Genomic DNA, 27,273 nt, shown 5'->3' on the forward strand with positions numbered 1-27,273 from the left:
AGATTTCTTGTTGCCATTAGTTTTGTTTCATGGTGACAATGGATCACGATGGATCATGGATCCCATGAAGGCATTTAAGTGGAATGATCAAAAATCTTCTCCACCCACTCTTCATTGTTGGGAAGATGAAAGTAACTTTTTCAAATCCATCTCTTCAGGTGGTGTTAATTTTCATAGGAAATTTTAAAATTCTCAATGGTTCAATAGTTAAGGTGGATTTTTAGGGCGCCTAGTATATATGAAGATTTAAACATGTACATAGTATTTGAATTTAATAACGGTCATTCTGAGCTCAGGATTCGGCGGGAAGTCGTAACTAACGGTAATATCGGCTAATTATTGGCATTACGAGACAAGGAAGTACATACCAAGCGTACGTACGGTACGGCGGATACTGCCTGTGCGACGCGGCGGTGATGAAAGCAAAGTATGTAACCATTAATAACACGTGAGCCCTCCTATCAGGAAGACCAGGAGAAAGTCACCGTCCTTGTGCGCAAGGATCATTTGTTAAAGGGAGAACGATTGCCTAAAACGTCCGTGAGTCGTCCAGTAAGAATATAAAGTCTTGGAAGTAACCTTCATGGAGATCTGAGCGTCATTGGTTTTGTATGTGCTCATTGTTCCTGGTTTCATTAATCACTATCAAAAAGAGGAAGGATGAATGCTCACCTTCAGTCTAGGTCTGATCTACCCTTCCACAACCATAGAATTGTCAAGGTCTTTAACTGGGCTTGAAGACTCTCAACAGAAAGTTGAAGATCCAAAAAATTGTGGTCTAGAACACAAAATTTTTAAATACAATAAGTAAGCCTCAATTTGGGTTCAACCAATTCCTGTTTCCTTCACATTAACACTTTACTTACACCAGTCAATACGCTTTTGATAGAAATGAGAGATACTGCTATCCTAAAAAATTAATCGTTCTTCAAAAATTAGTGATTCTCAGTGATGTAATAATTTAAAGCAGTATTTCATCACTGGCAACATTTTCTCTTATCGATTGAGGGATAAAAACTGGAAACTCATGGAATAGGGAATTCCATGAACCGGTCGCCGGAGAGAGGTGTTCGAGCCTCGGACTCCTTTAATTTTTTAGTTGAGATGAACCAACGATTTTGAAATGCAAGGTGAAATCACGATGATTTATTCGTAAGCATCTAATGTGACGATTTCCAGTTAATACATGGGTATGCAAGATATATCGTGACTTAACTGGAGATTCTTAAGAGGAATGTTGAACGTTTATAAACAGGTTTAGATATCAAGTTTCCAAGAGTACTTTTAACTCTTACTTTGCACTTGGAAAAAGATGTTCTTCATCACACAAAGTGTTTTTGTGTAAATAATTTTCCTTCTAATAAACATACTCCTCTACGTTCCTTCTTTTCGATCTATGAGTATCCACATTTATTTCACAACAATAGCACTATCACTCGATCAAGTAGCTCTCCTTCCACCGGAAAATGCTTTCAACACCCCCTTCATATGTTTTAAGTACCTTAGTGCCAAATATAGACCAAATTTGTTTGTTATCACACATTATGAATTAAAAGTAGATGTTACATCTCATAACTTGGATCGTTCCGTCATGATACAGCAACTGCCAAAATCATCAAAAAAGGTTACAGTTTTAATTTCCGAAATCAAAAGTTGCTCATCAAAGTTTCTTTGAACACCAAATGTAGTTTTATTTTATTCCTTTCATCACTATGGCGAGAGTACAACTCTCGAGGAAGCATAGCCCCAAAAGGAGTCACTTGCGCACCTCCTGTAAGTCGAAGGAAATCATTTTGAATCGTAAGTATTTGACAAACGTTGAGACAAGCCCTATGGGTGATTCGAATACTTTTAAATTCATAAAATCAGAACGTGTTATGGTTTATCTTTTTGTATTTGCACTCCCTATACTGAACCTCCTATACTGAACCATGGAATTACTTTTCGGAATACTAGTATAATTATAATATTGTACACACAGTTTGAGTAAAATGACCAGAATATTTATGGGCTTTCATGATGACCACCGTATGGCAATATTTCTAACCCCATCGATAGTGCGATACACCGATTTATCGATACTCGAACAATCGATGCCGCTGACATATCGATGGTTAGTAATAAAACTCACCTTTATGTTCATAAAAGATTTTAATATACTTAAATTGTAAACTGGTTTGGCAAATTCTCCGAAAGAAAACTCCCAAAAACAAGATTTTAAAGATATGGATTAAGACTGTATACAGTTGATAATCTTGAAAATCTTAATATCCATCTATTCTTCTCGTATTAGGAGATGAGGGAACGGAACATCAAGATGATAGGTAGCCTCTGACCCCCACCATTAGCTCCAATGGAAGATCAGGCTTGTGTGTCACCCGCCAGTTCTCGGAAGCCCGATGAGCCAGGAGACATTCAGGGCACCAGGCAGGGTCTGCAGGTCACGGAGAAGGCGGTCACCTGTTGTCCATAAGGTAAACATTGTGACAAAATGGCGCCGAGTTACCGGTCAGACGGGTGTTTCAGAACGGATTGCGAAAGTGACGATATACGCGCGACACGACTACGCGGGAACCTGCAATTGCGGATAACTTGCGGCAGTCGCTGCTGACGGCTGACCACTATCGGCAAAATGTGCTGACTGTCTGCATCCGTGTAGATGTCAACACAGTATCCACTACATTAGAGCCTTTGCTGATATATCACGTTGCCCTGGTAATGCTATGGGCCATTCTCCTTGAAGTTTTGAATCCACTGGGAATCTTGAGTTGCAGAAACTAGAATCAAGGAAGCAGCCAGAGTCAGTGGCGTAGCGAAGGGGGGGGGGGTCCAGGGGGTCCGGCCCCCCCCTAAATTTTAAGCCATATTAAAAAATTAAGCATGGACCAGGAGAAAAAGGACAGTTATCATTACTTGTCTACAAACATTAAATTGATTGATTTAATTGATTGAAGTGACCGTTGTTAAAAATATAATTGTCTTTCGTTTCAATCAAAGTATCAAACGAAAACTTTTTGGGTTCGGCCTTTCGGATAGTGTAGTGTAATCACGGTATTTCTATAGGGCGCGGTCACGTGACGTCGCAAAGTAACCTGAAAGTAACACGGCGAACAGTTTAAATTAGGGACCACTTCGTTCAAATTCGTCTTGGGGACGTAAAATGACTGCTTAGAATTAAGTTAAGACGTTGATTTTAGTGTCATTAAACTGTAGACGTGTATATAATTATCGAAAAAATCACTTTCGGTCGGAAATACACTTGAAAACTCTACTGATTAGAACTTCAACTAATTTGGACTTCAGTGATGATTGAGGTAAACGTGGTTGTTTCGATTGAGTTAGGACGACGATTTTTGTTATCATTAAACTGTACAACTGTACCTATATAATTATCGAGAAAAACATCACTTCCGGTCGGTAAATACCGAAGAAAAGCTCTCTACAGATTCAAGTTTTGACGATTTTGGATTTCATTGGTTGAGTGGTTGAGGTAAAAGTGATACTTAGGATTATGTTAGGACGGTGATTTTAGGTATTAATTCAACGCCGACTAATACATATATAATTATCGAGAAAAAAAACAATTAAATCACTTCCGGTCGGAAAATACGAGGAAAAGCTCTACTGATTCAGATTTTGACGATTTTGGATTTCACTGGTCGTTTTAACGAGTCGTTACGAGTCGTTTAGACACAAGTGGTACTTAGAATAATTATTTTAGAACATTGATTTTTTGGTATCAATTGAACGCCGACTAATACTTATAAATAATAATTATAAAAGAAAAATTGAAAAAAAATCACTTCCGGTCGGATAATACACCGGAAAAACTATACTGATAAGAAAGTTCCGAGTACTTTTGGATTTCACTGACTGAGGTATTATTCCATTTTTCCTTAGTATATTCCGATCGTAAGTGATTAATTTTTGTTTTTTTTTTCTCGATAATTATATATTTATTAGTCGGCTTTGAATTAATCTCTAAAATCAATGTCCTAACATAATTATAAGTACTACTTTTACCTCAAACCACTCAACCAGTGAAATCCAAAATCGTCAAAACGAATCAGAAGAGAGCTTTTCTTCGGTATTTACCGACCGGAAGTGATTTTTTTCTCGATAATTATATAGGTAGTCGAGTACAGTTTTAATGATAACAAAATCGTCGCCCTAACTCAATCAAAAATACCACGTTTACCTCAATAACCGAGGTCCGAATTATTTGAAGTTCTAATCATTAGTTTTTTTAGGTGTATTTTATTTCCGACCGAAAGTGAGTTTTTTGATTTTTTCCGATAATTATATACTAGTCTGCAGTGTAATGATACAAAAAATCGTCATTATAACACATTCATAAATACCTCAATCAGTGAAATCCAAAGTAGCCAAACTTCTAATCAGTAAGAGATTTTCCGGTGCATTTTCCGACCGTTAGTTTGATCTGTACCCGAGCAACGCTCGAAAACTGCCCTCCTTTTCTAAAGGGTTTTCGGCCGTCAGTGGCCCAATGTACCCGAAAGGGTATTATCATTTTCTCCACAGAATATTGTTGTGTCAACTATATGCTTGAGTGAAGCTCTGTCTTGTTCTTTTTAATTTCTTATCCAGTGAATCAAACATCACTTTGGTGCCTTCTAACTCGGCCAGAATCGAACTTCGTAAAGTTTCTGTAGCTGTACAAGAAAATTTGTGGTACTAGAGTTGCTGTGAGAGTTTTAATTTGCCTATTACATTTATCCACTTTCTATAAGGCGTAGTTACTAAAGCTCCATATTTTTGGTATTTACCTTTTACCAGTGAATTCGTTGGCAAATCACATACAAAACGTCCCCCGGATCCCCCGGTTTCGGACCCCCTCCCCCGAACGAAATTTCTGGCTACGCTACTGGCCAGAGTCGTGTCATTTTCGGTTCTTCCGGGATAAATTTTCAAGCTTTTTGAGGTTTACCCAATTTTCGCTAACACCCAGGGAAATTTGAACAACCACGTGCTTTAATCTAGAAGGACATTCAGACCCCATACTTCGGCACAGTTACTCTCTAGTAATTACGGCTGAGTTAGAATCCATCCCAAATCGAATTTAATAAATCTTTATTTTAAAAATTGGAAGTAGTTACTAATATAAATTCAAAACTATGATTTGATTTTGGTTCTATACTTATTTTCACCTATTTCCCCGAATACCAGATGCGAATAGTTTGGCACAACAAGTAAAAGAAAACCAAACTACATTTTGGAAGAACATAAAATTTACACTAGTTCAAAGTCTCTAATACAGTTTTAAGAGCCTCCCACTTAATTTTGTTCTTTAAAGTTCTCGATGACTCTTACTTTAAAGCTCTTCCGGCAGTTGTCGGCGAATTTATCAAGAACTATTTAAACCATAACAACAGTTTTTATCATAACAATGCAAGCACTTATTATACCTTTGTTATAAGTAAGGAAATGTTAGTTACACTCTTCAGACTATTGCAACTCTGGGCACTCGTGTCTTCTGCTGACTATAGATCACGGGGGTGCGATGGAACTAGTAAGCTTTCTGAGCTTAATTAATGAGTCTGGATGTTGTCGTATACTTTTCAAAACATAGGGCCCTAGAGCATTGGGGGGTGTATCTTGAAACCTTATGAGGCGTAAAAATACATTTAGGACTTTTTCGTTGTGTTCTACGATGTCCAATAATTGAGATATAACAGTTTCTTTTCCAAATTGTGAAAAGTCACCATTATGAAACCTCAAGAGGTATAAAAATATTTGCGTAGGTCAAATTGTTTATTTTTTATTTCATAGTATTAAAACCTCGATACATTTAGAAATAGTTGAGATAGACATTTTGCACAAATTAAAATGACCCGCCTTCTTGAAACGTTTTACTGGTTGAAACTGATTAGCATTGTTATACTCGTAGATTTTTTTCATTACTTCAGTTTTTATGTTGACAAGTGGTCAACAAAGCAGATTCACAAATATATCAGTTTTTAAATTATGATGGTCTTGGGTTCTGGAGGCCATCAATGGAGAAAATTCAAAACGTTTCCTGAAAATTACGTTATGAGGACTACTTTAACAATTAAGATCTCAAATATACTTCAGTAGCTGGTTGTAGAGGATCGAACTTGAGTTTTCTATTCAAGAAAAATATTACACCTCGTGCACTGCATGTTTTTGTATAGCCTTATGGAAGATGTCTCATTTTAGAGATATCATTAATCACGTACAAGCGCTTTATAGTTTTTTACGGATTGTATACTTTTTGAATATTTAAACGATAAAAAACATTAATGATTGAGATTTTCTTCCGAATATCCCTTAAAAATACCGAGAATCTAAAAGCGTTTTTAAGTGTATTCGTTAAATCTTTAAAAGCAGACATCTCCCATGATTCTACGACTGAAAATAAGGTCGTAAAAGTTTGTGAGGCTTAACATTGTTCTGTGCCAGTACGTCCGACTCTTGAAACATAGGTTCCGAACCACATAAGTATTGGTCAAACTGTCCAATCCTCACGCAATACAATTTTATAACCCTTAGGAGTCTTGGACACACCGAAGACTTCTTCTACGAATTGGGGTCGACGAAGGACATACGTAGATATGTCAGCCTTGCCGAATACTACACCAGGAGATCTAATGAGATTAATATTGTATCTCGACATCTATGTACACACACTCGCCAGTCATATAAAAAAATATAATACAAAAATTATACAAGTAAAAATATGTAATTGGTTAGGTACCAAAATGAAGAAACCACTCATTAATGCTTCAGAGTAATAAATTAATAGTCACCTCGCACTCCGGGAAACTCCTCTAATTTAGGAGCATAACCCATAATTTATACCGAGTGTGACGGATTCGGTGCTTGATAACCGGACAGGGCGAGGCAGTAATTCAGCCGATCCGCGGTATGAAATGTCACCGGTCGGTCAAACTCGACCTATTTACCCGGCTTATCTGGGACTGCGCGTTCCGAATCTGCGGTGTTAATGTGGACGTAAGTGGTTTTCGCAGGTTGACCCGCGGCCCCGAGTTGCGCAATGTAATTGCGGGGCAGCAACCGGGCGCGGACGTCGAGAATATTTATGGGCGTTCATGATGACCACCGTATGGCGATATTTCTAACACCATCGATAGTGCGACACATCGATTTATCGAACAATCGATTCCGACAACAAATCGATGGTGTGTAATAAAACTCGCTGTTGTGTGCATAAAAGAGTCTATGTTTAATTTGTAAACTGGTTTGAAATATTGTCCGAAAGGAAACTTTTAAAGATATGGAACGCTTTGAATGAATTTAAAGAGTTGTTGCTTAGAAGTTTATTACACATAACGTAGCTATCTGTGGAAAAAGAAGGGTCCATTCAATGTGAAAGTTAAGTTAGCTCCAGTTTAGCACATTCCTTTTTGTGCAGCGTCATACTCCAGACGCTACACAGTCTCCACTCCTGGAATCTGGAGTCATGCTCATCTGAAGACATCCAAACGTTGGCGACGAAGAAGCTCAAAATAACTGTTAACTGTTCGTTTCGACACCAGAGACACTTAAAATGACGTAAAGAATTCATTTGGAGGTTTTTCGTTGCCGAAGTTTTTTGATCTCTTCAGACAAGCATGATTCTAGATTCTAGGAGTGAAGACTACTGCAGCGTCATATTCCAGACTCTGCACTAAGAGGAAGGTGAACTATAGCTAAACTCAACATTTACAAGTTATTACACAAGCATTTCACTGTACTTATTATAGATGTTTAATGAAGCGTTTAAAAAACTAAACGCGTTTAATTAAAATTGCGTTTGAATCTTTTTTATCGTAAAACTGTATGATATACTATTTTTGAATATTTAATAAATGAAAACAACAAATTTTGAGATTTTTTCCGAACAACCCACACAAGTATTGTAAAACATAGAAATTGGTTGAATGCGTATTAATTGTATCTTAAAAATGAGACATGTTTCATTATACAAAAACCAAAAATAAGGGTGTAAAACCACATGAAGTGTAACATTGCATTGTTGTAGTGAGGAAAATTCAAGGTAATTTTAAAACAGCCGGTATTTAACAATGAAATGGTGATCTTGAAACACATTAACCTTTAATAATCGGTATCAAATAATCGATGTTTAATCGATACTATCGATTATTTGAATCTTCGATGTACTTTTACAATTTCTACGTCAGCTACGGCACGGCACGCGGCCTCGGAGTTTCTGCCTGATTGCGCTATCCCAGAGAGCCGCCGGGTATAGGGCGCTACAGCCGGTGTATCCATCACGGTCTGATGCTAATGCTGGGATATTGTACACCTACGGCATTGCAAGCCTACGGATACGAAGGTGTTCTATAGTATTAGCAAATAGGGTCTGTGGTTGGGTCCAGGTAGGTTTACACCCACACACAAGTGCAGGTGATTAGGATCGGCAGCATTTCCACCCTGCTACTCACCTACTGCGCTTCCCCAATTAAACCTAGATGTTTCTTACTAATATTCTCATACAGGGTGTTCAGAAAAGAGTGTCAAATACCAAATATTTTTGAAATTTTCTTAACAACTCCAAAAGTACTTTTCTGAACGAAATCCGTCAACTCGTAAACGAGCACGACTACTTTAAAGGTACACAGGCATAAGCTAGGAGCAACAAACATGTCAATAACAGCTGATGCATCTCAACTGACCGTAATGTTTGGCGCTCCCGGCTTGTTCAAACGTGCCTTTAAAGTGGGTGTGCTCGCTTATGTGTTGACGGATTTCGTTGATAAAAGTGCCGTTGGAACTGCAATAAACATTGCACAACATTTGCTAACTTGTACATTTTCATAACTGAGGAATAGCAGCTGATGTATCTCCACTGAATATGATAATCAAAATCGCAAAATAGTTAGCATCTTGTAAATTCTTTATGACTTGTTGTTTTATGATGTTTTTTTTTGGGTTATTTGACTGTTAAACTTTTCAACAGGCACCATTTTGTTAGTATTAAAGCAAATCATACAATTATATTTTGTGGTTTATCTTATTTTTATAACATATGTGCAAAGTTTGGCATCAGTAGCTTTACTAGTTTTAGAGATATTATTAAAAAAATACAAAATGGTGGCTAGCAACTAAACGACACATTTCTTGACCTATATTTACAGGAAATGGTTTGGTATTATGAGTACTATCAGGCACAGAAGATTGTGACCCCTTTTTCTGAATACCCGGTAACTTATATAAGAGTAGATAGTAAATAGCATAACAAGAAAAATGGTACCAAACAACGTTACAATGAAATTGTCCCACAATATTGATTATTCATGAGTCGTAAGATATGATTGAATAACCGTACAGGACTGACCCCGACTCTCTGCGCTCTTGAGTTTGGGGGTTTGAGAGTGCGAGGGTCCAGGGCTGCAATTGCAATTTGTTAATACTATAGAAGCAAAGCCCACTCCGCGACACTGCCACTGCGACTTCGGCTGCGAGAGGTCGCTATTGAGGTCGATCGCACAGCAGCTTGCAGAGTAATTTACGATTTACACTGCCCATAAGTTAGACTAATGTTCTTGTTGGTTGCTCAACACCACCTGCTGGGTCAAGTTGAGGAATGGCCAGGCGTGGTGATGAAACTCATAATTTTTAGAGAGTTAGATCGTAGAATAAGTCCTATTCCTTAGGAAGACATTGTACATTTTATATAGCATATTGTGGACCGTTTGTTTCTAACTTAAGGGATGAACTAGTTATTTTTATTTTCTCAGCTGATTATAAAAAAAAACACAATTAAAATTATCAACTAGCTGAATTAATCAAGGATATCTAAGACTGAATCTATTTTTTTAATTCCTTCCCAGTGACTAAATAACGAACAACCGGTTTTCCTTGAATCAGACAGCCGCCGCCCTTATTACTTGTATCTATAAATCAAACGTTTGGTTCTTTCTACAGAACCAGGATATATAGACCGAAGACAGATGTAGTCGTGGTGTTCTGTACATCTCGTTCCAAAATTGCCAGCAACGTATATTGCTTTATTGTATATTTGGCATTTGCTTTATCACTTGATTGGTGTAGAACCGTTAGTACATAATAAAATTGTAAATTGTATAAATAAAACTAGTAAGTGAACTAGTCTAAGTAACACCAAGGCTTTCTATAAGAATATGGGAGACACTATTGTGAAAGCTAGAAAGACCTTTGGTTAATTTTGAATTAACTTTTGTGTTACACTTAACAGGCAGATTCTTAGAGTAAATAAAATGAGGTTATTTTTAAGAGACAACTGTAAAGCAACATAAACGTCGTTATCTAACTATTTTCTGTGTTTGAGACTATATAGTAGATCTGCTTATTACCTCCACTCGGGGAGTATGGCAGTGGTTGTTGGGTGTATATCCTACACAGGTAAGCCTGTGGGAGGACGAAAATTCCGGAGGGTAGTTATTGAGCGAATATGCTGTAGAGGTAAGCTGGTGGCAGCCAGTTTACAGCATACCCTATGGTAGACGGCCATTGAAGTGAATGCCCCTCTGGAACTTGACTTATCAGACACTGATCTGTTAGAGGTGGCCAATGAGTATGGCCTGTGAAAGAGAGGCCAGAGGGTGAATGTCCTGTGTCATATATCGAAGTTGTCTAAAGGAGAATAGTCAGTGACCGCAGTCGTAAGCCTACTAATGAGCAAATACATGCGCACTATAGAAGGATTAACGCACGATCATCCTGTCCTTTGAGACCAGACTGAACTAGTTGATAAGATACTAGACATCAAATATTTTTATCTATTCAAAATAGGCTTTAGCTGTTTACAATGACTTATGTCACTATTTTCATACTAAAACCGTTAACACACTTGGTTTGGGAACGTGGTTTACATGGCAGTCCACATCGACGAATTGTATTGTTTTCCTATCTATATGGTTTATTCCTGAATAATTGTTGAAAAATAATGTTTTCGCAATTTAGTGGCTACTCATAGATCAAGGGTTGCAAACTTTTTGTTGAAGACCATTGCATAATGTTTTAGTTCATCCTCAAATCTCCAAATTGACTTACTAGTTTAATTTATGAAATTTACAATTTTATTTACATTTCTACAACATTTTTAACTATTGTACAAGCAAGTAATACAACAAAAATGAGAAAAGTTCAAGCACTAAAGTTGTTTCTTAACAAATGTACTGTTCTATTTCAAAACACATCTTTTGTAGAAAATGTTAAAGCTTTATTAACAATGCAATGCGAAGGCAGGAGAACATATAGAGCACAGCAGAAGGCATTTTTCGAGGAATAGATAGCGGTGTCCTGCACATGAGATAATATTTTGATATGAGGCCAGACTAAAAGATAATAATTGCTGACAATTTTGGAACGAGACGAATAGAACACTACGACTTGCAAAATACACATTCGATGTTCACTACATTACCATATGCTTCGTGGTTCACAAACACGACTTTCGTACACGTAAGTCCAACTCGCTTTGTGGTGAAATAAACCTATAAACTACACATTGGCGTGTGTTCACGAGCCAAATGGTAACCATAACTCGAGTAGAAAGTGGAACACACGTATAGTCAAGTGGCTAGTGGGTAATGACCAGTAGGTACCCGACGACATGCCTTACTGCAGGCGGGATGTCTCGGCAGGAGAGGTCGGTTACCTGCGACCGTATATGGGAGATAACAAGTGAACAAGAAAGGTAACTGAAGGAAAGAGAAGGCCTTGGTTAAAACGGGAATGTCTTTAATTGATGATTTACTCAGTTGGTTGGTTCAATTAGCATTCCTTCATCCTAGGACTATGAAGATCGCAACTTGAAAATATTACCGCCTAGGATAATCAAGTACGGTTCTTGGTGAAAGCCTTAGTGCTTAGTAATTAGTTGGGATTTATAAATAGTATAGTCTATGATTGTTAATTTTAATTCTTCCGTTTTACCGCAGCCCAGTTCAAAACTAATATGCGATTATACAGGTATAAATTATAGTGAATAAACTAGAAAAGAAGAATAAACCAACATTAAAATATAAAAACCATAAAATAACAATACAACCGAACTGTTAATATTGAAGTGGTTTACCAAAGATTAAATACAGTGGATTTTAAAATAATTCAACAAAATTGCAACATTACCTCATTCAAATCGAAGTTATTGAGGTAGAAGTGACAAAAACAGAACTACATAGTGTCTTTAATATCAGATTGATACAAAGTTTACATCACAAGACACCAGAGTAAAAGTACATAGAGCAGAATTGAGCTCCTTTCAATTAAATTGTTACACTCACGTAACAGTAGTTTGTAAGAAAATAGTAAGAACACAAAAACTCCAATCAAACCTGAATAAAGACGTCCTTATCAGACCCAAAACGGCACATGGCTTTCAAAAAGGTCCGGATCAAGTTTTTTGTCAAACGCTCCAACCACAATCTCCAGAGCGCGTTATGTAATGGTGATATTGTAGCTTCTCATTCTGGGAATGTAGGGAAACAGGTTTGGCCCACTCTTAACTTGCCTCGTTCCGACAAAAACTGTGTCACTCTTTTCAAGTTCAACGCTGACGCAATTTTTTGTTGGCAAATCAAGTGGTCCGTTCCGTTTGGGCCCACGATCGTCTCAAAATTGTTACGTGACCAAATATTTTGTCGTGCAGAAGTTTCTGACATTTCAAAGGGATTTTAAAAAGAGCTAGTGGTGGAGTGACTCAGTAGATCAAAATTGTTACGTATACTCATGACCAAACATTTTGTTGTGCAGGAGTTTCTGACATTTCAAAGGGATTTTAAACAGAGCTAATGGTGGAGTGACTCAGTAGATCAAAATTGTTACGTAGCCTCATGACCAAACATTTAGTCGTGCAGGAGTTTCTGACATTTCAAAGGGATTTTAAAAAGAGCTAATGGTGGAGTGACAGTAGATCAAAATTGTTTCGTAGCCTCATGACCAAACATTTAGTCGTGCAGGAGTTTCTGACATTTCAAAGGGATTTTAAAAAGAGCTAATGGTGGAGTGACAGTAGATCAAAATTGTTTCGTAGCCTCATGACCAAACATTTAGTCGTGCAGGAGTTTCTAACATTTCAAAGGGAGCAAAGTACTAATGGTGGAATGACTCAGTACATGAACCAAACTCTTTTTATCATCCATTTTAATGTTCAAGGGATGACAAGTCTGATTGAAAATTTACAACTACAGGTTTTAATAATAACAAGCGAGGGAACGACGTCCATAAGGAAGTTCATTATCTCATCAGACTTCCAATTAGACAACAATTAGATGATGAGAATGACTGTACCAAGGCAAACTAACTTACCTCCTGTAGCTACAGTTTATAATGTTCTAAGCACCAATAATCGACTTGAGAGTTGCTTTTGTGTAACCTTGGCATGTCCTCATTAGCTGTAAGGAATTTTCCTTCTCTATCATCTTAAATCAGGTATTATCTTTAGTTTAAAGCCGGTATTGAAAGATCAAGTTTACGCGAATGGTTGATAGTTGAGGATCTGATCTTTTTCCTTTTCATTAATTATTTTTATGTAATTTTTTTTACGGAACGTCATGAATAAGTAATAGTAGAGAGTATGAGAATGTATTTATTTCAGAGTCAGATAATCCATTTAGACTCTCAGTTTATATTACGTTTTTGTACCCAATCATCGAAAACCTTTATGCTTGGTATGCGAGTTTTTTTTATTTTCTGCACCATCCAATGTTCCATATAAATCTTCTAATTTTAAAGAAAATGTCGAAATTTTTTATTTTAGCTATAAACTCTTGACCAAATATTACTTAAAAATGTTTAAGTTTCTAGCCAAATTCAGTCAAAACTATACGAACGCGAAATATAAAAGAAAAACTTTGTTGACTTGTATGTTCCGGAGGTTTGCTCTGGAAACAAAAAGATGTTCTGGCACAATTGAACAGAATTTAACCCTGTTTTTCTTTCATTTTCCCATAGTGTTCCTCACTGAACTTGAATACAAGGAAAAAGGATGTGCACAGGAAAGTAAAAAAGGAAAGGAAAGTGATCGTTACGTTGTAATGTCCTTTTAAATTCAGCCAAATATCTCACGGGGACTCGTGATACATTAATAACATACTCATCATTTGCAGCTGTAGCTGTTATGCCACAGTCAAGCAAACATGTGATGTTTATATTTACAGTTGGGATGGTAAATATACATTTTTAATTAACTCATGGTTGTTAATTTGCTAAGGTCAACGGTGTAAAAAACTCCATGCACAAATTTTAGGGTATTGTTCTATGGAGCAAGAGAAACTAAATGTAACCAATGATCTATCTCTTTCCGTTTACCATATGTGTGTCTCAGTAAAGGTAGAAAACTAAATTATGGTGCAGCAATTTCTTGCAGTCTCAAATCAAGAAAAAAAGCAATATTATAATATAGTTCAAGATATTAGTTCAAGATAGCAATAGAATAGTACGTTTCAAGATGGCGTACATTCGAATTGTGTAAGAATTAATACCGTAAAAATCGGTCGGTTTGGTTACTCCCAGTATTGTAAGCAGTGAGGATGGAAATAGTGATGTAGTAGCAAGGTCAGGGCAAAATTGCAGTAATTGCAAATACGCTGTTTTGTAAACACGGCTGACCTTGTGTTGTACTCGCGTTTCAGTATGTAGAGTAGCGCTTATTATGGAAGCACATAATTAGCAGAGGTCACCCCTTGGTTGAATGTTTCCGGAAGTCCAAGGTTATTTGGTTATTTAGATCTTCTGAATGTAAGCTCATCGATTGATGACACGATTTTGTGGTTAGTTTGCCAATCGGTCAAGTCGTTACCGTCAATTTCCAACTGGCTCATCACAAAATCATAAACGTTTCTGGTAGGTTAATAAATTTCATAAAGACTGTGGAAACCACTAAAATTGAGACATATTCATTGGCCAAATGTTAATTGATAATTTTTATTTTAAGCTCAACTGGCTAATTGTATATACGTACATATGTACATTTTTCATCATTTCTGTAGTAAAACTTTGTGGTAATTTTTAAAAGACAATATCACTGTGTTCGTATGACCTAAAAATCAAAGACGCCCAATAAAATGTGTTCCCGTTGTTATAATAATGTGTCAATTCTTATGGCCTTATTTCCCAGCACCGAAGTTCACAAATTATCTCAGTTTTGGAATACATTTGGAGTCTAGCGACATGGATTTCTCTAAGTAAATCCGTTAATGCATAGTTTAAAAGCACATATTAAAATTAACAATTAGGTGGTAAATCTCTAAGCACTTGAATAATTTTTATACTGTTTTTACATAACCCAACTATAATAGTTATTGTAATAATGCTGCCAGGGGCGTAGCCAGCGAGGGGGTCCAAGGGGCTGGACCTCCCCCCCCCCCCAATTAACTTTTTAGTTCACGATCATTATTATTTAAATAATTCAGTAATACTGAAATGTACCGCTGAAAGATCGTTCTAAACACAGATACGGGTTAAGAAACATTTAAGGAACAAAATGGGGCCTTACTTTCTGTCCACTTTGAAAAATATCAGTAGTCTAGACCCCCCACCCCAAATATTTTTCTGGCTACGATCCTGAATGCTGCCCGGACACACTGTCTTACCACAAGATACTTGTCTATGTTTTATACGAGTTTAATCTCTATGCAATGTGCGTAGCTCAATAAACCCGTCACAATTTCAATATAGAGCAGGTATAACGGGTAGATCCGCTCCAGAGGCAAGTGGTCGTTGATCTGCCCAGATTGCAGGACTCCGCCCCCTCACTCCTCAACGACCCGCAACTCCCGCCTCCTGATCCCATCTGGTTTATGGTCCGGCGTGACGATACGATCGAAGCCTCTGGTCTTTGTACCATTCGCGCTACTTTAATATTATTGAGCACGAAGTAATTCGTTTCAAAACCGGTGAGAATTGCGTTCTTTCAGGAATTCGGGCTGATCAAAGGCTGGATTGGAACAATGGCAATCGAAACATTGTTGAACGCAGGTTTCCGAAGCTATTTTCAAGAGATCGTTGAAAATTTTCAATAATAACACATGTTTCTAGATGTTTTAAAACTGACTATGGAAGGATATTATTCTAAACCCATACCAACCCTCGCCCTCTTACGGAATTCTTAAGCTTCATACTTACCGATTAAGTATATGACAACGATATTCAACGTGATCTTATACCTTAATAATACACTTCTCTTGTACTAAACAATATTCTTACACGTTCTCCGTGTTATTTCTCTTATGTAATTAGTGTTTAGAGTATATTGAGTATTATTTTTAATATTTAAACGTTCTGGATCCGATAATATTATAGTGACTACTTTCACTGCTAGCTTTAAAAGATATTAGTATTTCTTTAGTTTCGTGTTTTCTCAGTGCTTAGTTACTTACAATTGAGAAGCTGTTACCTTCGTAATTGTAATTTTGCAACCGTTGTAAGTTACGAGAATATAACACTGAACTGTTAGAATTGAGGTCTATACCCTTATTCAGGTGTCAAAAAGACAAACACAAATTATATAAAATTAAAATACTGATTCGTTAATCTTAAATTTAAAATTCTGTACTTTTTATTTTGTTTTATAATTTTTTTACATTACGCTTGATTTTTATGCGAGTAATTTCTAGTATGGTGATCGAAAAATTGTGTCCTAATTTGTTTTAAATTCGACAATGGCAAACGTCCGAAGTTCTGTTGGCTTTTTAACCAACCATTGTAAATAAAAAAGTATTTAAACATCTGTTATCATTAGTTTATGATAATATTAGAACATTTGATCTATGACGACCAGCGTATGCCACAGCTAACGGAACCTAATGGGGTCCTCGGGAGGGGAGGGGGCGAGCCCCCCTCGAAATTTGTAAAGAAAAATATTAAAACTGCACCCAGTAGTTTGTTTTAAGCAAGAACAAATTTATGACGTCTTAAAGCTCAAAGATTTTCCGAGGGAAGATTCCAGAACCTGTGTTTTAGGAGAGTATTTTATATGTCCCAAATCACCCAGTGTCAACCCTCTCAGAAATAATTTTCTATATACGCCACTGATAGAAAACGTTATAAAGAGTTAAAGAGTTTGTTACTATAAAAGTAAAATATAGGGGGACTCTCTGAGGTTAGAAAATGATATTCATTAAAATATTGAATCACTTTAGTTATATTTTATGTGGAAATTAGTCCGCTTAACACTGTTTTACTGATAAGAGTTTGTTATATAGTACAAGTGCAGCAGACGATGTAACCTCGCTGAGACAGGGTCACATGGTTAATTCAAGAGCCAGCCACAGCCTGGTTAATAACAAAATGGTGCAATCAGCTGGCCTAGATCTGGTGACCGGAAGTCAGCTGATAATGCACTGCCACTGCCACCGTCATATCAGAATACAATGACCAAGTGTCAACTAGACAGTGTCGCCCCGTACAGATGGCATTGTATGGTACAGTCACGATGAGGAGTTGGTCATTCACGAAGTACTCGTTATGTTATCGGTCAGTTTTTCTTTGTCACGAGTTTAACTCCTAGGTCAATATTATCTTGAAATGGTATTCTTCATTCCTTACATTGACATAAACAACCATGTCAAATTACATAAAACTTTAATCCTATATCTTATAATAAAACTATAATTTTGTTTCTTACATAACCTTGTTTTGAAAATACCGTTTATTTCTAGGTTAAAGGAAGATCTAAATTCCTTTTATTGAAGTCAATTTTAATCAATCTGTTGAATTTTAGGAAACACTGTAGCTTTGATTAGCTTATTTGCCCGTGTAAAACGTACTGAGCAGCCATCAGCACATTCCATAAGTGGAACACTTAATTATTATTTCATATACACACTGTATGACGATAAATAAAATGAGAAAAAAGGTACCAATACGAAACCTTGTGGTACTCCATTCAAATATTTAGGAGATGTGTTTATATATAAAACGTTTCATCAAATCGAAAGGATTGATTTTAAATAAATTGAATACAACGTACAGCGATATATAGGCATTTAATTTTTAAAAGTTTCGTCTGTAGAACGAAGTTAAATACAAAATAACATCAGGTCTTTTGAAGATCGTTGGATGAAAATTTGTTAAGTTTGCATTGACATTTACACCGTCAATTCGATTTTAAAATATCTTATCTGTAAATCACTTGTCAAACCAGTTCTGTCGGTTAGGCAATAAAGTTATTGCTTCTTATACAAACAACCCGTCCCTTTCACGCCAAATTGAACGTTCGATCAAAACGGAGTTGTGATTCTTTTAAATACGAAGTACATGAAATCCAAAATACAGGTTTTAAATAAGGAAATTACCTTTTTTCTTTTAATTCAAAACTTTATTTTATTATTTATACAGGATTTAAAATAAAATATAAATTTAGGGATCCTTCAAGGTAAAACTTGTAATATAAAGTTAGGATATTAATTTTAAAATAATCTCATTTATAATCACAGAACACAGTTTTCATAAATGACATAATTGTACTTTATTTAGTAAATTTGTTTCGTCCTTATTTAATGTGACTGATCCACTTTATTTAAAAAAAACTATACAAAATATAGGCTATAAACTTTGAACTTTAACGCTTAACAATTCTGAGTAAATTGCAGTTGCATATAATTAATTTATTAATTTTTCACACTGGTTCCTTGGATGGCACAGTACCATATAATAATATCCAGATCAAGTAATGGATGCTAAAACTATGGAATTTCAAAAGCAAACTGGTTTTCAATCCTTGGTTCGAATTTCACATTAAACTGAGAAACTACACCTGGTTGACTAAGATAAAACAATCGTACCTGCTGAAAAAAAACAAACGCCATTTACGTGCATTCTTCATTAACGTTAGTCTTATGAGTCATATTATGGAATGGACGACGTTTCAGTTGTAATTTATTTCTAGACATAATTCACATGAATTAATTTTTTATTTGTGAGGGGTGGATTCTTTCGGTATGAATGGTATTTTAATTTTATTGATTACTGCAAACTTTTATATGGGAAAATTGTGCAAGCCCATTTGCAATTTTGTTTACCTCACCGAGATTTGAACCAAAAACCTATACATAGCCTTTATTTCGGACTCACTGTAGAACGCCCAACTTCAATCAACACATATTTCAGGAAGTCTAAAATATTTCAAGATCTTAATTGTGTACGATTTCATCCGGAAAACTGTTATGATTGTCATTCTTTTCAGGTTGTCTGAAACACAAAATAAAAAAGATAGAAAGGGATACTTTGGTACCCAAAATACTAATTGACTCAGCATTCCATACATGATCCTGCAAAGCTTCCACAGTTCTGAAGATGATTTTACTCCATATATAAACATTCATATAGTTCCCTGGAGTAAATCTAGGAAATCTAAAACTGTATCGTAATATACTGTGGGGCCTATGGAAGAAATATCCTGATCTGTCACAATTACAGCTCCTGGGCTGACCCAACGCCCAGGGTGGAATGGCTAGGCTGACCCAACGCCCCGGGTGGAATGGTTGGGCTGATGACAGGTTGGTCAGGTGGCCGGAGAAGGTAATCTTACCAATGGCACCGGTTATCAAATTAAATTGCCCTAAAACTCTCGCCTCAGAAAGATTTCCAGGATTATACAATGAAAACGGAAATTATACACCAGGAACTGTAATTTCCTCGATCTACTAATCTGTGACTTTAGAGTATCTCTGGCCTAAAAGTCACTTACAGCAAGTCTGTCACGATGGTGCAATTTTCATCCACACCCAAATTTCAACAATTTTAACTATTCGAACCTGAATGAATGAATTCTTAATTTTAGTTTTCTGACTATTTGCATGGTGTAAAATGATTTCAGATGTTTTTGAGCCTGAAATTCCTGTATATGAAATTCAACAACGACTATAATCTATCAAAACTAAGAACTAGAGAAAGATTTGTTCCTACAACTCAAAATGAAAAAGCCTAAAACATCATAAAAATTAGGCTATTAATCTATAAATTAACTATTTATAAATGACGTAGTAATTTAATTAGTTATTATGACATCGGATACGTATGTACATGACTAGAAATTACTCGCAGCTTCGCATGCATTTTGAAGCTGATTCATCATGATTTTAATCTTTTTAAGTGACAAGAGTAAAATAACTGCACAAACTGCATGGACATGGCAAGAAAGTTAATTGAAAATTAAGAATTCGTTCAGTCATTTTTCATATATCTGTGGTTTCTACTGATTCCATTGAGGTTAGTGATGGAGCCTTGTAGATTTTGATATTTTAGTCGCTGTCACTCAAATAGTTTCTGAGATTTCAGTAATTGATATTGAAAGCTTCAGGGCAGTAGGTGAAGCTCTGAAGTCAATCACAGAACCGATGGAATACCTTTTTGGTGATTTTAGTAGCTGTCAATGAAACATTGAATACCAATTTAAGTCCTGAGGTCAGGTGAAATATGTTTATAAATTAGCGTCCTTGTGTTCCATAAGGTACTCCACACGTTGAAATTGTCCGTACATTACGTACATTTAATCCGTTTAATCTTTTTTTTATTTTTACGATCATAACTTGTTTTATAGATTTTGTATGGATTTCTTATTAATATTATGATTTATGCAGTGGTTCAATCCTTCTTTGAGTTTTCTTTTACTATGGTAGTTCAATCTTATGTGCATCCTTCATCGAGCTTTTGCCTATTGGATGTTCCATTTTATTTAACAATTTATTATTGAGTTTTGTTTTTGTTGTTACGTTTTTTTTATTGTTAAGTTTACATTTAGTTTGAAGATTAAGATATTATTTAATTGTTTTTAAGTTTGTAAATATTTCATGATCGATGGTTTTATATTGTTTGATGTTTTTTTTGGTTTGTATCTATCTCTTTTAAATTTTGTTAATGTTGTGAGATAAAATCTTTTTTTAAATGAATGTATGAACTTTCGGATTTGCACATTCAGCCAACCTAACTGGCTAAGTACCTAACATAAGGAAAGTGTGCTATTTATTACTTGCAATTATTGTGTGTATTCTTGGAAGGCATTAGAGCCTTTACAAGGACTTTATTATCGTTCATAAAATGGGAGAAATAGATCGCACTTTTTTATCTGCTTTGTGATACACCATCAAAAATCATTGTATTTATGCCTTTCCGGATAACAACTCATCAAACCGATCATGGTTTAAACTCTAAAGTACGCGAGTTTTCCTCTTTTTACAGCGGTGTTCGTCAACCAGCGAACGTGACACCATGCGCGTGGTAACCGGCCTTGAAGCATAGGATGCCTATCAAGACAACTTTTTGTAAACTAGTGTATCAAGGTTGTGGAGGACATGATACTATAGGTGTTACAAGGAAAATCCTCTTTCTTTCATAACAAGTGTTAAAACTATATTAATTTACAATGACTATAACGAATTTTTAGTAAGGAAAGCTAGTGATCTATTTCTAAAATTGCTTACTTGCTATAAGCGTCGTCTTACTCTGACCTCTATTGCTACCCTGTAAATATGCATTCTTCCTGTAATAGGCTGAGCGTCTGGTCGGTGCGGGGGAAATAAAATGGTAGATTATGTGAAGTCTAGATGAATTAAATTTTAACACAATTTAATCATTATAGATTAACAACTTTTTTGCATTTTATAATCTTTGACATATAAAACTTCCCATGGATTTCTCCTGTTTATAATATAAGCAGCTAGTATTTTTATTAAACTCCCTTAGGGTACATGAGTTGTTGTGGAAGCCCTAGTGGCAACTCCAAATCCCTTAAATAAGAAATTTTAACTGCCTGTATAAAGTATTTTGAGTTTTTTTTCCAAAATTTTGTGTGGGTGGGAGAAGGAAAATTACAGAGGTCGTACATTCGAATCGACGTTATTTAAAATTATAATGAGCTATTCTCTTTTGATTGTTTTAGCTCATTCGGATAGGCTCAGTATTCGGTTGTTTTTATCGAATGTTTCGATGTTTTTATCCGAAGGAATAATTCGATAATACAATATATTTAACTTAGCATATTATGATTTCAACTTATTAGTTACAGTAATTTTAATGTCATCAATAAACAGTAAAAAGTAGCTAATATTTTGAGAATGAAGATGTCGATGAATATGAGAAAACTAGGTGAGATACTTTGTACAAGTGACGAGTTTTTTAAGTGGCTTCAACATGTGGGTTTCGCTCCTGATAACCCATAGGGAGATTCTTTTCTCCATTTCACAAAAGCGGTTACCCAATGATATCAAGCTGGGCAAGTTATAAATATTTTAAGGCTTCTTTGATATCTAAGTCTAGGCAATAGTTAGTTTAGTTGTTTTGTTATGTTATTGTTAAATTTATGTTTTTACGTAATGTACGGGATTTTTTTGTTACGGATACTTATTATAACTCTTATTTTGTACAATTTTTACATATCGAAGTTGGATAATATGTCGAATTGTTCGATAAAAACAGCCGAAAACAAGGGTAGGCCGCTTAATTAAAGCGTCCCCGTTCAGTCACTGCCAAAACGTGATCCAAAATGAGGTTTAAAGGAGTTTTTATTTATGAACATCACATGTACCTATTATACTTACTATTATTCACAGTAATGATTTTATGACGTAAACCCAAACCCAAACTATTGTGCCTTTTTAAAGATTTTTGTCATGAAGCCGTCGTAAAAATTGACTTTTTTAAAATTAAATGGGGGAATTTTGTTACGTGAATTTACAAGCGACTGACTAAATTATGATACGTAAATATGCCATTAAAAAGTAACTGTACAAGTTATGTATCTCTACAGCTATTATAACTCAAATGTGCCATTCACCACTTTGTATCTGTCGCCTTCTCCAATTAAAGTCATTAATATATCTGATTAATTTCTTCCTTATGGGAGAAAGTCAGTAGAAAAAGCCTCAACTAATAAATAAATAGTGAAGTTTATAAACGTTGTTTCAGGACTATGAATATGCTCCTATTCAATACTTCAAATTTTTGCCATTTTCTCATTGATATCTTCATCCAATTATATCAAAACTTTTAAATAGCAAATCTGTACAGAGGGTGATAAAAAAACCTTCTATGCTAATTTGAGAAGGATTACAGGTATTATGAGAAGAAATTTGAGAAATGTTTTTTTTTATTAATTGGAACTATTTTTTGGAGTATTGGAGATCTTGACAAGCGATTATTACATTCTTGATACTTTACTGGAAAGGAACTAAAACGTCGACATAAAATAGGGGTCACTTTAATTTCATTAGGTGTGTAAACGCTCAATGTAAACATGTTACTGGGGCGTATTAAGCAAATGTAACTAAATTATTTAAATTAGATCAAGGAAGCTTTGGATTATTGATGCTCTGCAATTTAGATATAGGTGTAACTTTCATTAATTTATCAAGTTCGTTAATAACAAAAATGGATTATCAAACCCGAATATGTATTTAACCAGTTTGTAATGTCCTCTAGGAATAAAAAATTCTAAAACGTAAATGTACGTGTTATTCCATCTGGAATCTTTGAAATAGCAGAACATTTTTATCACTCTTTGTATTTGTGATTGCCACTATCAAATATGAAGATCGCGGATTAATTCCACCATCTTCTACAATACTGAATAATGGTTCAAATAATATTAGATAGAACTTCTAAATTCCAAAATTATGCTAGACCACCAATGCATGCCTTAGGGTTTCAGTGCAGATAGTAACTATCAGGTAATTGATAAAAATTCTAGAGAGTCAGATTAAGAAAGGACAAAAAAGTTAACGAATACCATAAACTCACCTTTCAATAACTTCGTAAATAAATTGTATAATTATTAAGAGGCACATAGTGGAATTCATCAAAATTCTGAAACGTACAAGAGCATCTTTTACTTAACCCTGTGGGGTTTCTGGCATATGACTGGAAGACCGCCAGATAAAATTGACACTTTTGCTGGAAGAAGGAGGATTGGTAAATAGGTATGAGAAAATTGTTTGAATGAGGTTTCTAGTGATATGTTTGTCCCAATTTTATCCATAGAGATGTTTATTGACCTTTGATGTGGATTCTAAGATATACTGGCAATAAAAGACTGATTTAATATGAACCCTGTACTCACCCCTAAGCAGATCCCTCAGTTGCTCCAAGGCCTCCGCCCTCCGTTCCGGCGTCTCCCGCAGCTCCCTGAGGGCACGCTCCTCGAAGGATTCGCCGATCTCCGGACCATCCTCGAACCGGAGGATGTACTCGCCCATGCGGATACAGTGCTCGTCCTGCATGGTGACGGTACGGGCGCGGGACTGGACTGGCTGCTGGGTCTTGTGGACGGGTAGAGCCCCCCTCCCCCCACCCATACTTGACGCCTGACTGTGAGACACGGCCTTCTGACTCATCTGATAACAAAGCTGGGACACTCCTTGGCAACGGTCAATGTGTCTCGCCTATGTTGTTGGAATCGCGGTCTTCTCTATGCACTGTTAGGCAATGCTTGCCAAAACCTGTTCAAAGGCTTAGTTCGGAAGATATGCAGTTTTTAAACCACCTAAAACTCTGATGATTTTCCAAACGATAATGGTATTCTAAATACTTGTAAGAGTAAAACTGATCAAAAGTTTTGTACTGTTCAATTTTCAAAATATTATCACACGAAGATTTTGGAAAAATAGACGCAATTTAGTAAAGTGGGGCGAGTGACCCAGTTGATTATATGTCCTAAAACTACTGTCATTTGACAACGTGTAAACTTGACTGGTCCAATCATTAAATACATAAAGAATTGACTTAATAGTTTTAGATTGTTTGGATCTATGTTTGAATTTGTTTGGATTTCCCAACTCTTGTTTAGACATGAAGTAAGAAATAAAACAACAATAAACAACAATACATAGACCGGTAGAAAATAAATTCAAAATGTTTTAAATTTTAATACTATATTACTGTTTGTTGGTTATCTTCAAATTTGTATAGTGTACTTATTAAAGACTTGTGAAGTGATAATATGATTCCCGATACATCCCATCATTAAATGTTACCAAACTTATAACACTACATTCGAGGATTGAAATCCATCCTCTTATTCAGGAGTAAAACCCTCACCACGTAAACAGGCATATCTTAATTCTTAAAAAGTTTAAATAGATATTTGTGTTGTGAAGCCGACAACGCTTAAAGATATCTGATCTAAATGTACTAATTTTCTTTACAGTTTAATGACGAACGATACTATAAATAAAAATTAACTGTGCTTCATATGATACTTTATTAACCTTTAAATATCATTATACGCTTTTTCTGCGTACTTTTCTGCACCACCAGATTTTGGAATCATTGTTTTACCACTGGTAATTAAATTTACCGTTTTTCATAAGATGGGCCAAAGACTCCATTTTTAATTTGCACTGGAATTAAACAAGATGAATATTGTTTGAACCGGCGCACAGTACGTGACTAGCTATCTATATATATAAAAATGAATGTTTGTATGTTTGTCCCTTTATGGAATCGTGGAACTATTGGACCGATCATGATGAAAATTTGTTCGTATATGTATTTTTCCACGGAGAAGGTTTATAAGCTATGCCCATCCCTTTCCCGATTCAGGATTCCGCCCCACTGGTTACAGAAATACCCATAAGAAATGCATTGCAGCAAACCATATGTTAACGTCTTTTCAAATTTTTAATCAGCTGTTCTTTGTATAACATATATTACACTTATAGTTTTAAAGCATAGAGTAAGCTTAAGAGAAACGACAAATTTTGTTTAAACTGTTTTTGCAATCACTGTTAAACATAGACTTTACTATCCAGATAATACAATTCAAATTTGACGTAAAAAAATTCACCTTTAACTGCAATATTTATTTAAATATAAACCATGCTCATTGCTTGATCAGAAGAGTAATGCAGATATCATAATTACTATCTTACGTTGGCTACAAATATTAAGATTGTTATAAAATCAACCTTAGTTGTTTTTTTTGACAGAAGTATGGTTCTCAAAAACTCCGTGTGTACATATTCTCTCGATCGAGACAACAAAAGCAAGCTCAATCGTGGCATCGGAGATATAACTAATTTAATCTAAAATTTATTATAGTAAAAAAAAAATTTACTAAGTAATATAAGGACACTTCGGTTCTTAAGATTTGCGTGCGAAGCCGTGGGTAACAGCTAGATAGAGGCAGGAATATGGTTACATACCTTCATAATACGCCAAGAGGCTCACGATGGAACGACTATCTCAATTAATCTCAGCAATGTTTAGAATGTGATAGAAAAAGAATAAGTGAATATAGTGTACTGTTTTCAACGGGAAATTGCGTGCGAAGCCGCGGGCAACTTTTGCAAAAAAATTATTGAAATGCGCAGCAAAGCGCGCCGGGCCCGCTAGTGTACATCTAATATACTATACAGCCGCATGTGAAACTGACTGACTGATATATGTATACAAATTCTAACCTACTTCTAGAAGTGCTGAAAACTTGAAAATTTGGCACACATGTACCTTTTGCCGTGTAAACCAACAGGAAAAGTCTGAAAAACTGGGAATTTTAAATTTTAACCCCCTCAAAAAAATTCGCAAAAAAAACGCGCATTTTTTACCCTTGCAAGCGTTTTTTGTAAAGCCCGATAGCGGGCGAACTGTTAGAGCTAGCTCGGATCTGACGAAAAAATCGTTAGTCAGGAATGAAGTGAACTACAAAAAAGGTCCAGTGACTTTTTGCTCTATCTTCCCTGGTTTAAACGACAAAATGCTCGAATATTTGACATTCCAGAGATTTTTTCGATAAAAAAAATGTTTCGAGCCCGATAGCGGCCGAACACTTGGTCGTAGCTCAAATCTGATTGACCCATCAAATTAGCAAATTGCGCGATCTACAAAAAAGGTCCAGTGACTTTTTGCTCTATCTCCATCGGTTTAAACGACAAACGCCCTCAAAGTGAAATCTTTTATTCACAGTGAGTAGTAGAGACCCTGGCGAACTCTGTACGGTACGTAACAAAGTACCTTACGCCGTGTCAAACACCGTTTAAAAATAATTATATCGTTACTGTTTATCTGGTTGTTATTTCCTTACTTTTCAAGCGCGATAGGTGTGAACGATTCATAAATAGCCTAAATATATTCACAGCACCTCTTATTAATATAAAGTGATATGCAAAAGTCGGGTAGTAGATAAGGACAGAGTAAAATTTCATACAGTTTATGTTCACAAATTGAATCCATTCTTTACTATGTAGGATTTTCGTAAATAAGTAATACTGGCCGAACTAGTTGTTATAGCTACTATAATATCTTAGGGCAGAACGTTCAAAGTAATTTATATTTACTTTCAAGAATAGAAGT

At 35.7% G+C, this 27,273-nt stretch overlaps 1 protein-coding gene across 1 annotated transcript in view; it reads right to left on the reverse strand.

The window, feature by feature from the left end:
- The window catches only part of LOC124364167 (alpha-tocopherol transfer protein-like), a 71,150-nt gene extending 46,818 nt beyond the window's left edge, over window positions 1-24,332 (reverse strand). The window contains exon 1 of the mRNA XM_046819443.1: window positions 24,044-24,332. Within this exon, the coding sequence (XP_046675399.1) occupies window positions 24,044-24,317 (274 nt within the window). The 5' untranslated portion in view covers window positions 24,318-24,332. The remainder of the gene's footprint in view (window positions 1-24,043) is intronic.
- Between the last annotated feature and the right edge of the window lie 2,941 nt (window positions 24,333-27,273).

This window comes from Homalodisca vitripennis, chromosome 6 (genome assembly GCF_021130785.1).
Source record: "Homalodisca vitripennis isolate AUS2020 chromosome 6, UT_GWSS_2.1, whole genome shotgun sequence".
Classification (NCBI taxonomy): domain Eukaryota; kingdom Metazoa; phylum Arthropoda; class Insecta; order Hemiptera; family Cicadellidae; genus Homalodisca; species Homalodisca vitripennis.